We start from the raw sequence: 13,064 nt of genomic DNA on the forward strand, positions 1-13,064 counted from the left end.
TCTTGAGCATCCATCCAATCCACAGGGCACTGGCATGGCTGGATTCTGCTGGCAGCAAGAGACGTTCCCATAAGTCAAATTCAGGGTCCGTGCTGACAGGTTTCATTACTGAAACACTTTCATTACTACCCTGCTGAGACATTCCTTAACAGTTCTTCATCATCTGGCAGCATGAATTCTCATAATCTGAAGTCTGTAGGCTTGCTCAGGACTATGTATTTTCTAGGTAAACACCTTGGTATATTGTGAGTTTGATATCAGATGTTTGATATAACACAATATTGATATAACACAATATCTTGTCTTTGAAGCTACATAGCAACAAGYTGAAACTCCGGACACCTTTCCAAACTTGTGTGGCAACCTTAAAGAAGAACTAAAAAAGCTTTGGGGAGGTGGTAGCAGACAGATACATTAGCAAAGACTGAAGTGTGAGACCAAGAACCTCTTGTAGGAATGTTGTGATTGTAAAGGATTGATGCATTCATCAGCAAACTCATGGATTTGCATACCCTGATGAAGAATCTTCTTTCCTTTATGCTACAGTCAGCAAAATGGGAGAAAAGAGTTAAAGTTTTGGTTCCACTTTGAGAGGAGGAGAGTCTTGTTTCATAGTCCGTCTTATTCATCTCCTGTTCAACATCAAGAGGGGAGATGATTGTCCTGAGGAGAGATGATTTCAGGGTCATTTCCACTCTCAGTGCATGATCTGATGTCYTTGTGTCTGTTCTGTCTGTTGATGCAGGACTSTGGTTCKGGGCTGTGTCACAGTCACACCTTTKCCTGGTGCCCWATGCTGAGTAAGCCTTGGTGTTAGGGCTCAGATATGTTCCTTGGCCATAAGGTGGCTGGTGGTAGCAAAAATGGAGCTTTCCTGGCTGAGAGGACCTCACCTTTTCTTCCTCAAAGGTGTTCTYACCTGTACTGATCATGCTACCCTGCATGTAATGAGGGAGTCCTGTTTCCTTATCTGACTGCTGAGTTTGGTGTGTGTGTCTTTGGCTCATTATTCCCCAGTAAACAGAGCTGTGATATTCTTGTGTTGTGCCCTCCTGGAATACTCAAAGGAGCTTCTGTGGAACACCAGCACCAGCTTGGTGCCTGAGTGTATTTAGTTTCCATTTGTGCAGGGAAGTCAGCARAATCAGGGCTGCACAGTGGTGCAGACAGCTATTTGAGAAATAATGCCAGGGTCAGCAGGGTCTTTGTTTGGGTTTGATTTGTTTATGTGGTTAAAAAAGTGTGGTAAAATTTCTGGTCTTTTGCACTGATCTTTCTAGTATGATAAGGGAAGGGAAAACTGTAAACTGTGGGCTTAGGGATGGTGGCTCCTGTGGCCTGTGAAATACAACTCAGATCTCGTATCTCCACACCCTCCAGACCTTTCAAACTCAACATCCAAACTAAGCTGGGTACATAGGCAGGGTGGTGATGGCAAGCTGTGGCAGATCAGCAAGGGGAAGCCCARAGCCCCAGGGAGGAGYAGCCCCAGGCACCAGGACATGCTGGTGGCCAACTGGCTCCTTGCAGCTTGGCAGAAAAGGCCCTGGCCCTGCATGAACTGGCGGTAGCCACTTGTCATGGGGCAAACAGCCTTGCTACAAGAAGGCAAATGCTGGGAAGGAGGTTGTTAGCAGATTGATGGAGGTGGTTTTCCCCTCAGCCCAGCCTTGGTGAAGCACATGTGGAATTCTGTGTCCAGTGCTGGGCTGGCTCCCCAGCAGAAGAAAGACATGGACTTACTGGAGGAGTCCATTGAAGGGCTATGAGGATGATTGAACACTTGGAGCATCTTTCATAAGAAGAGAGGCTGACACAGGTGGAATGTTCAGCTTGGAGCACAGCAGGTTTGAGAGATACCTTTCCAGTGTGTAAGAATACACACTGCAATGACTGAAGAAGGCAGATATTCTTCTCAGTGGTGCCAGTCAAAGGACAAGAGGCAGTGGACATAAACTAAGAGGCAGTGGACATAAACTAAGATAACTGTAAGTTATATTTAATCAAAGAAAACACTTACTTTGCTATGATGACACTGGAGTGGGTTACTCAGGTTGTGGAGTCTTTGTCCTGGAGACTCTTTCATCTGACTGGGCAGGTCCCAGAGCAATCTGCCATTGCTGGCCCTGCATGGATTAGGGTGGTTTGACCCAACTCAGGAGGCCCCTTCCCACCTCCAGTACCCTGTTATTCTGGGAGYTGAGATTTCTCAGAGTAAGGTGTTCACTCAGACATCTCTGCTAATTAGAGAATGGAAGAATTGTACATGCAAGAGGGCACGAATTTCACCCTGAGTTTTGTGGATTGACACATGACATCCTAAATTAGTGATGCTTCTAAAGATCCCTGCATATTTGTATTTATGCAAGCATATACACTGGTTACRTTATGAAAGTTTTATTTCAAGAACTGCTTGAAGGTGATATAAGGCCTTGAATTTGGAAATGTTCTGCACTGTAATTGTACTGCACCATGGTTTTTGTTTCTAGACATGCTGGCCAGAGCATCATATGTACCTAGATCTGTAATGCTGAGCTGTCATTTGACAGTGCTGTGGCAGTCGTTTCAACTAGTTTTTAATTAGTTCTGTGTTAAATACCTTCATAGGTGTGCAGTCTGTTCTCTCAACAAGCTCTTTTCTRTTACTTTACCTGTTGTGTCACAAGSTCAGGCACAGACCAGTTCYTTATCATGGTTTAGAGMRGTTTAGACATRCACCTTAATGAATGCTGARGATTTCTGAGAACWGCTTTTTCCTAAAGTGTCCTGATTAACTGTCTTCTAGATAGCCAAAGACAACTGTGTCAGGGATTTCATACCTCACTAAAGAAATGGGAGAAATAAGCCTTTTAAATCCTGGTATATTTGTTACATAGGAATAGTSGATAAGTATGACCATAATAATAAAAAAAATAGTTCTGTGTCTTGAAAAGTAATTTAGACCTTGAGACAGCTGCTTTATTTAAAACATTCATACACTCAGATGCAGAACTGAGAGAAAAGAGAAGTAGAGAATTATCACTGTAATCTGCAGAAGAATTTCTTAGGTTTCGTGTGCAGATCATCTTCAGTGTAAATTGTGCCTAAATGCACACAGTATATTGACATTTTGAGCTTCAGGTTCAGCAAAAACTTCAGCAGCGTGCTTTGTTCTGTGTTGACATGTTGCTTGCTGGAAAAGAAATTAAAACAAATGTTTCAAACTCTCAGTTTAAGKTCAGGGGGACTTTAAAACATATTTTTCTGTCTAGGTGCACAGACCAGGAGTGTTTAGTGTTGCTGTTTGGTAAGCTGCTGCAGACATTGGGTTCTGCAGTGTTATCAATCAACAGTGGTCTGTGAGCAGACACCAGCACTTTCATAGTTACTTGTTTTTTGTCTCTCAAATTAAAAAGTTCAGATYTAGAAAGAAAACCCTAAACTAGGGACTGCTTACTGCAGAAATACAGCAGTCATTGAGTGTATAGTACAGAAGTACATAGAAGTACATAGAAAACAGCTCTGTGTTTCCTTCTCTCACATTTGAGAATTATCACCAGTGTACACAGGCAATTAATGTGTTATTAGCTACTCCTTTAATTGGGTTTATGGCCTTAAATTCAGAAGGTATGATTTAAATAGTATTCAGTTACAGCTGTGTACTTTTTGGAAGAAGCAAAATTTTTGAACTACAGCATTCACAGACAAATGTGACATGATTASACAAAATAGCTTCAGAAAACCTTAATATTCCAACTCCACAAAATAACAGATTCATAGGCTTACCAGTTGAGCTACATTTGTTTCCTGGAGAGGAATAAGGTGCATGGAAAAGGGCTGGCTGCCCTTTTTTTTTTTTTCCTAGTGAGCAGGGAGAAACTTATAACCTTGTTGGGCTGCTCTTTCGACCTAATGATGTTCCAGCATTTGAGTCCTTCAAATTCAAGCTGTGATTGGATCTAGTTTAAAGAACAGCATTATGTTGTGTGCATTTGTCTGGTCCATATCCCTGACATATGGGATGTGTTAAACTGAGGTCCAAGTGCAGGGATGATATCACCAGCACAGAGCRATAATATCAATGTCAGAAGCCTGGACTAGTGAGTCGCTGAATTTTGGAGCTGGACACTGCCTCGTGTCTCTTTATTTTTTTAACCCTTTTTTAAAAAAAAGATGTGACATTTTGCTGATGTAGATTTATGTTGCCCTTGTCCTCAGTGGTGCTTCTGCTCAGTGTGGTGCTGTCACTTGCTGTGGAGGACTGGCTGTTCTCTGTCATTCATGCTTTATTCACAAGGTATTCTTCACTCACTGCTGTCATCAAGCTTCTTGCCTTTTGTGCTTTGTTATCCCATGAACGAGTCTTCTATTCATTCTGCATTATTACTGACCTCTACTTGAACTTTCTACCTCTCCTTCCACATATATTATTTGACTTTCCACTGTGGCAGGGAGTAAGAAAGGAAGTGACATATTACAGAYTCAGAAAGAATTATAGTCTTAACTTCTAGCAGAAGAAGTGTGTGTTTTGGCTCTTGGAAATGCGAACAGAGTTTCATACCAAGGGGAGGCGAAATATCAAATGTGTTTCTGCAAAACATATCATAACTGCATGCAAATTGAACTGGTTTGTGAGCCCTCCCATGTGGCAGTGCYTGCATTTGCTGCTTCCCCCTTTGCCTTTCAAGGAACTTTCAAAGACAAGTAGTATTAACTCCAAGACTCAAAAAAACCCCTATTCTAGATTAAAAATCATTGTTTTGTATTTCTATCTAAGTACGACTTGCAGGTTTTTTTGTTGAACTTCTGTTTTTAATGTTGCTCCCTTGCTCCCAAGGTGAGTGTGGAAGAGCAGCCACAGGGAGGGATTTCAGCCATGGAGAGATGCTCAGCCCTTCCAGGAGCTTGTCAAGCCTGCTGTGCTCTCTCAGAGCTCCTCTCGCTCTGCACTCCATTCCCTTCAGTGGGATGGCTCAAGGGTCGGTTTTGCAGGCTCAAATAATGCTCCCTCTAGCCCAGAAAATTCTCTCTGGGTCTTTCTTTCAGCATTGGCGTCCTTGGCTTCACTCTCAGCCAAATTTTGACACRGTCTTGAGAGTGCTGTAGCACTTGCATAGTGGAAGTGCCAGCAAATCACCTTCTGTGTCTGGAGGCTTGAGGCATCAGAACCAGGAAACTTCATCTGGGACATGCAAAGCTCTTTCAGTGCTGGCTTTTTCTTGAAAAATTGCCCTGAAACAAAGGAACCAAAATTCTTGACGATGATACGATTTTTGCCAGTTCTGAAGCAGGTTTTGTTTAAATACCTTGCCCTAAAACATTGCTGGTATTCTTTAGCTCTATGCTGGTGCATTTGAAGGTGAAATTTTGAACCAATGCCTTCTCCTATGAAAAGCAGAAGTGAGCAGACCAAGTCCCTTTCTCCTCAGTTAGCTTGCTGGCAGAGTGGCAAGTTCCTTGTGCCAAGTAGTGGTAGGAGGATTGTAAATTTGTTATACAATTTTACTTTCTCCCCATAAAAATTTTCCACACAATTGTAAATGGATGAAGACAATTGCTGGTGTAAAATATATAATCTGTTATTCTGACTTTACAATAAGTGCAATTMTGTTATTTTTGCTTACCTAAAAATCACAGGGTCTGTTATTGTTTGTTGTGGAACTTGAAGCAGAATAATGCTTTCTATAGAACATTAGGAAACATGATACAAAATTTGGTAACTGGTCTCTTCCCTACTATTCCACTTTTGAAACTGGTAAGTATTGTATAATTCAGAGGGAAGTGAGACCTTCTGTCTCAGTATTCTTTTCTTGATGATGGAATAAAAGGGAAATTAGCACTGTATTGAACCTGATCACACTATTGAACCTTGCAGTAGACTAAAACACTGAGTGTTGAAAGCTTTATTATATGCAATGATATGCTGTCCTCCTCCTTTAAGAAGGGTTGTTGGGAAAATTGCCYACTGAAATAATATGTAGATAGCTGAAATGTTCAAAATTACCCTCAAACYCTAGAGGAATTCATGGCCATGTATGGTTGTATGGAAAGATTATTGAAAAAGAATATTTGCAAGAACTGGTAATGGAAACTGGCTGAGCACAGTGGGGTGCAGAAATTATTTGCTACACACTGTGTCTTTTGACTAGCTTCATTAACTGGGTTGTGATGGAGTTTGTGTTCCTATGAGGTTTTAAAGATTTCTATCACCGCCTTGCTCTGTTTAATATCTCACTGTTGTTTATTCCCTTTTAGGGAACTTTCTTCAATTCTTTTAAGTACAACAAGGAGAAAMCATAAGCAAAATAGTGAGTGTACAGAAGTAACAAAACCTAAATGTTTTATGCAGAAAAGATYCAACAAGTATCTCCTACCTACGAAGAATGAAACAAATTTTCACACTGTGACCTTGCAGTACAGTCTTGGATCAAACCACATGTTTCTTTAACAAAAAACAATTGAATTATACTACTTGCATTGATCTGATGATGTGGAAATAAAACATTGAAAGGAAYGTTGTTATTGTTTTCTTTATTCTTTGGATTTTGCTTCATTGAATGGATTTGCTGAAACTGATAAAAGCTTTCACTACAAAGCCATCACTGCAGGATTAAAGAAGCTTATAGGCAAAACCTGTTGATATGAAATGATATGAAATATTACCCAGGGTAGTAACTGRGTTTCATACTCAGCACAAGATTTTAGAAGCAGAGAAGGAAAATACAGCCACACAAATCCTGTTATCCTCAGTGGGCTGTATGATTAAACTGCTGGGATGACACTGAGAAGGTGYATCTGTGCTATGGTACAGCTGCTTGGATGTGAATCATTCTCACTTACTGGTGTAGAGTAGCACTTTGCTTTGCCAGAAGTTCTTTTGAAGCTTGCAACATTTATCATGGCCAGTGTGAGAATGGCACAGTTGAACTGCCTGTTAATGGAAGACAGATACTGCAAGTAATGCAGGCTGATGAACAGGAAGTTTATTTGGCAAAGATATTTAAAACATTAATTTTGCCATGACTAGTAGATTCCTATTAAAACACAAAACAGATTCCAGTCCCACTGAAATCAAGGGAAGTTTTTCTGTTGACTTCAGTGACAAAGATTTTGGAGTAATCTTCCAATTTCAGATCATTTTTCTGATGCTTACTAAATGTTCCCCAGTGTCAATACATTAAAATGTGTTGCCAATTCAAATAGTGTTGTCTTGTACTGTAAAAGTTAAAATAAAATATTTGCTTTGGCATCTTTGTAAGTGGAATTTTTGTCATGTGTTTAGAACTTACTCTGCACTGCTAGCTGCACGTAGGAAATGTTCCCTGTTCTTCTAAAAACATTTGTAGTACACGTTTAAGACATTAACTGTAACTTTATGGGTTGGCTTTAATGCTCWGTGGATTTACACTACAGTATGAATCTAACCTTAATTATTACCAATTGAACTCCTTCTGCACATCAGATTGGTTTTGCCTGTGAGATTATAATTTTGCATTTCATGAAAATTTTGTCATTAATAGTATGTTGTGAATTTAAGACACTAACCATGTGTTTTATTTCCTTTTTGTATCAGGAGAGCTTCTTGGGAGCTAATGCAAGCACCTTTTAGATAATTTCTCACTGAATTATTCTTTTATTTGCTGAACATCTCTGCTCAATTCAGTTTATTTCTGGCAGTGTACTTGGTGATTCCTGTTAGTACCATCTTAGGTGTTAATATTCTTTGTGAACTAACATATATAATGGATCCTGGCAAAAATGATGATAAAAGCTGGGCTGCATCTGATTTCACTGATCTGTGTTCATTTTTTACTGTGTTCAGGGACATGATTTTCATCCCTAAATGGCTTGTGATGCATCATACCTTTTCTACTAAATCTGCTTTGCTTTGTCTTTCCTACTTCCCTCCTTGYTTTRTAGCCAATCTGGTGGGGAGTTTGTTATTTTTGTGCTTCAAACATAAGCTCTCATTTCTTATACCTGTGTGATATCATTCCTTTGTTTCCCTCGCTACGAGTCCATTGTTTCAGCAGCCTTACTTTCACAGTCACCCACCCACTTCTGTAGAATATGGCAATTCTGTCTAAGGTTCTGAAAACCCTTTTTGTTCCCTTACTTCCCTTCCTGCCATTTTCTTGAGCTGAATGTGTCAATTCTGTTTAGGCGTTTCAGTTATTGTGCAACCTTTGTCTAATCTCTACCTTAATTTCCTCTGATTTCCCTATTGGTTATTTAAACCCTAGAGACCATTAATATGTATTTCTGCTAATTCTCATCAGATCTTTTCTGCTGGTATTTTCTTGTAAYGCTTCTGTATTTTTGTGTTTTCCATATATCTGTAAGACTAAAGCTTCATTCTCATGCTCATTCTCATAGAGACTGTGAATTTGAATCTGAGGTCTTTGCATTTTATTTTACCTCTGCTGTTTTGAGTGCCTCCTACTTAGGTTTAATACAGCATATTCAACTGACCTTCAGTTTTGACCTTGACTCCCAGGGGTGAGGTTCTCTTCCAGCTTTACAAGTGTACAGTGGTGCCTCGTGGTTTTCTGTAGAGCTTTAGAGATGTACAGAAACACCTGGTTTTCTCTGATGACTGTAAAAARGGCCTTGATAACTGTTTAATATGTCTGCATCTCTAGGCAGCTCTCTCTGCTTTGTCTGTGCCTAAGGCTAAGTATCATGACCTGTGTGCTGGGACTGAAATTGTATATGTACATTGGGAATGAAAATGAACTGTTGCTTTGGTTGTGCTATATGATGGTTAATTTTTTCTTTCTCAACTATTTTTAGAAGGAGGACTTCTTTTCATAGGTTTCCCCAAAGTAGTTTTGAACTACTTAATGTTTTGAACACCTTAATGAAGTAGATAATGACCAGACTATTCAATTACTGAACTTAGAAAAAACACCTTTAGTCATTTTGCTTATTCCTCACTCTGATCGTGGAAGAAACTAGCTTTAACWAGCTTGCTGGGAGCAGAAAGCCATATATTTATTGAGTTACAACTTTATTGTTGAATTAATAATATTGTTTAATTTTAATGATTTACAGGAAGCCTGTTTACCTGTAAAACTCCAGCAATTGCAGATATTGTGATACTAGTAGATGGTTCTTGGAGTATTGGCAGATTCAATTTCAGGCTTGTTCGACTCTTCCTGGAAAACCTGGTTTCAGCTTTCAATGTGGGATCTGAGAAAACAAGAGTAGGTAAGATGCTGCATGTTTTTCCTAATATTTCTGTAGCAATGCAAATATGTTACCATTTCAAGATAGTTAACAGATTAATGCTACTATTTTTGTGCAACATTCATCCTCACCTGAAACTAGCACTTCTATCATCAGAGTAATGCTGCTGGCATGTTTGGAGTGTTAATGCTCACTGTTTACTGTGATCGTCAACTTYGGTAAACTCMAATGCAATGTCAGTGGAAAAATAARAACAGTGGAARYAGTCTTATTAACTTCAACCAGCATTAGCCTCAAACACTGGCAGTTTAATTTTTGGAGGCAGAATGTACCAATGGATGGCTTTTCTTGTGCTTAAAACCGGTGGAAATATTATATTTCTGATCTGCTACTGTTCGAAAGTCTATTAAGTAAAATTGTTCTTAAAAAAATTCTTGAAATGTTAATAGATCTGAAAAAATTGTGCATCTCTTTGCTTTTCATTTAAGTAGCACTTGAGCAAAAGGTTTTGAAAGTTAAGGAGTTGTCTCCCAGGACAACTTCATACTATTTTTTTGTTGTCAACCAATGCATTTTTTTCTAGTATAGTAGCAAAGTGATTTACAGTAAGCTAATTGTGGCAAGGTATTGATAACCAAGTACATAAACTGTAGATACTTGAAAAAACCCCACTTTATTGTCTGATTTCTGTTTCTTTAGGTCTTGCACAATAYAGTGGTGATCCCCGAATTGAGTGGCACCTGAATGCCTATGGCACAAAGGAGGCTGTTTTGGATGCTGTCCGKAATCTGCCCTACAAGGGAGGGAATACGTTAACAGGTACCGTGAGTGTTTTAATTTTTGCCTTTTGTTAAAAATCATATTTTTCAGTACAGACTAAGAAGTGTTAGGGCCTATTATGGAGGGTAAAAAGGACAGAGGTTTTGCAGTTTGCCAGTGGCTTTATCCAGGGTCAGTTAAGTCTTTTCTGAAGTGYTTGTCCATTGTTTTCACTGGGAATCAGGACAGGGACCCATAAAACAAAGWGTACTTAACTCTCTGTGCTGGAGGAAAGATCTTTTACCTGCTAGGAAGAAAATGCAAAATCCATTTATAATGTTCATGCACAGAGCTTTATTCTGGAGAAGGAAAGAATGTTGTTTCAATATTTGACAACTGGTAATACTAACTTTACAAATGACCAGCTGGGCTTTTAGATTTCCACTGACCTTTTTGTAGTTAAAGCACTGAAACCCCAGAGACACTTAGTGATGGATAAAGGGGGGATGCCTGACAACCTGGGAAAAAATACAGTCTCTGAATACAATTCCAGTGTCATCAAAGCAGCAGTTAGTAATGTTGGAATGATATATCCAAAGACACGGACATGGCTTTAAGGAAATTGCCGCCTTTTTTTATTTTTGTCTGGCGGGTAAGGAATGGGAGGAACAATGAGCAATGGCCTTTATTTTGGTAGAAGGAGGGATTGCAGTGGAACCAAGGTCAAAGACTCTAGTATGATTCTAGGAATGAGATTACAGTAGGAAATAGTAAATTATCATGATTGTTTTATATGGATGTTAGAAGAAAGTGAGTTAGAAACATTTTCTGTGGGAGACTTAAAGGAGTTTTCAGATAGGCTGTCATTGTCAGGTGTGAGTTTGTCCTGGAGCTGTTATTCTTCTTTCCCTTTAAAGAATCTGCATTTATTAAAATCAGATTCTCCCAAGCTTTTATCCAGCTTGTAAATCAGAAAGAATAAACAAACAAATAACAGTGAGATTATCTGTAGCATGGGGATTTACTAAGCTATCCAGAGTAYGTGCTTTCACATAAAAAATGGAGGTAGGAGATGGAACTTCCTGTTCTAGCTTGGTAGAACTTGGTAGAGTCAGAAAAAAAAAAAGATGATGAACTTACAGGAAGATCAATTTAGGTTTTCATAGCCAGTTTACATTGATTGATGAAAAGGCTMTTAAAAAAAATTGCTGCTTGTTGGAATTTAATTTTTCAGTAAATAAATTTTTCTTTTATATTTATTTTTCATCAAAATGTTTCTCAGAATTTTTTAATTGAGTTGAGAAACAAACAATGTGATATTAGCAAAATGAATGGATATTTTCCTTTCTAAACTCTTCTAAAATGTTTTCTCYTTTAGGTCTTGCCTTAACTTATATTTTGGAAAACAGCTTTAAGCCTGAAGCAGGAGCAAGACCTGGAGTGTCYAAAATTGGGATACTAATCACTGATGGGAAGTCCCAAGATGATGTTATCCCTCCTGCTAAAAACCTACGAGATGCTGGCATTGAGCTGTTTGCTATTGGTGTGTAATCTGCCATACTCATTTGTTCTGTCCCATTGTCCTCTGGTGTATTTGCTTCTGTTGCTATCTGTTGTAAGGAATTGTTCTTTTCYCCTGTATCCAGTAAGAACCATCACTAATTTGTATAAACATTGCTCAAAGCATTGCAGCTATAACTGGAATTTAGCAGTACAAGTGAATGCTATGTTTTGATGAGACAGCTGAAAAGATGCYACTTACACTGGCAGAAATGAACATCTTGAATTGACATCCTAAAACCAGAACAATTTGTTATTAAAACAGACAACTGGATATTAGCAATTTTTTTATCAATCCTTGTGTAGGCAAGATTTATCCTTTTTCATTGCAAATATTTTCTTTATTTTTATTTCCAATGAAAGGTGTGAAGAATGCAGATATAAATGAACTCAAAGAGATTGCCTCTGAACCTGACAGCACACAYGTCTACAACGTGGCTGACTTTAACTTCATGCACACCATTGTGGAAGGTCTTACCAGAACAGTGTGCTCACGAGTAGAGGAACAGGAAAAGGAAATCAAAGGTGAACAGAAACAAAATTTCATGTAGCTTACAATGAACTTAGAGCTACAATCAAATACCTGCAGTTCTAGGCTGGCTTCTGGCACTACATTCATGCTTTTTGCTTTTGCTTGCAAGACAGTGCATTGCCAAGGAAGTTACCTTWCTAGCTATGTTTTATTCTTGCTTAGATATCTCTGATCTTTTGCTCTATGTCTTTAATAKTGATAAATATTATGGTATTTTCTAGCACAAAAAAAGAATTAAAAAACATRTATTCATTCGCTGTAACTATTTCCAAGTGGCAGGTATGGAAATTTTTTGTAATACAGTTTTGGGGATGAATTAGTTTAACAGCTGCACATGGAATTGTTATGTTCATGCTGTGCTTTCCATCTCTTAACCTAATGTTTTTATTGTCTCATAAGTACTCAAAATTTTCAACTATTTAGATTGCTTTGTCCCTCCCTGTTGATGGATTTTTTTCTCTTATTTAATGCACAAAAAAGATATCTTGGTGCACAAGAAAAGATGGCAGTGAAGAAAATTGTTCTTATATGAAAAARCCTCCTCTGACTACAATATTTTTTGCTTTGCTGAACAAAAGAAATGGCTGTGAAAAAACATTGCAATTTGCCAGAGATACAGTCCCACTTGAGGCCTTTCTTTCTGAAAGGTTTCAGTGGATTTTGTTTCTATTTATTGGTTTGTGATTCCTTATTATCACAGAAATGCTAAGTGATTCTCTCTCATCATATATATGGATATATGGAAGATTATATATATATATATATATATATACACACACATTGAATATCATATATATTCGATATAATATATAGATATATTTAATATATATCATTAAGGAAGGCTTTCTTGAATGAGAGAGAATGGAAAAACCATGGATAGATGAGACATCTTTGTGGAAAAGAGTGATTGCCAGAGAGGGTGACTGTTTGCTGTGTCTCTTCAGCAGGCTGACAGGCAGTATCAGTTTCCAACCTGCTGAGGAGCACAGGAGATCACAGCTGTATATGTACTTGTGTGTTTTTCATGACTGGGAGGAAAGCAATC

The 13,064-nt window shown here is 38.5% G+C and overlaps 1 protein-coding gene across 4 annotated transcripts in view; it reads left to right on the plus strand.

Moving 5' to 3' along the window:
- COL14A1 (collagen type XIV alpha 1 chain) overlaps positions 1–13,064 on the plus strand; it is a 111,152-nt gene that overhangs the window by 24,384 nt on the left and 73,704 nt on the right. For all 4 annotated transcript variants that reach the window (XM_057368034.1, XM_057368025.1, XM_057368041.1 and 1 more), the window contains exons 6-9: positions 9,034–9,189; positions 9,868–9,987; positions 11,306–11,470; positions 11,851–12,012. In XM_057368034.1, the coding sequence (XP_057224017.1) occupies positions 9,034–9,189; positions 9,868–9,987; positions 11,306–11,470; positions 11,851–12,012 (603 nt within the window). The remainder of the gene's footprint in view (positions 1–9,033; positions 9,190–9,867; positions 9,988–11,305; positions 11,471–11,850; positions 12,013–13,064) is intronic.

This window comes from Malurus melanocephalus, unplaced genomic scaffold (assembly GCF_030028575.1).
Source record: "Malurus melanocephalus ecotype Western Australia unplaced genomic scaffold, MMel_1.1 scaffold_3, whole genome shotgun sequence".
Lineage (NCBI taxonomy): Eukaryota > Metazoa > Chordata > Aves > Passeriformes > Maluridae > Malurus > Malurus melanocephalus.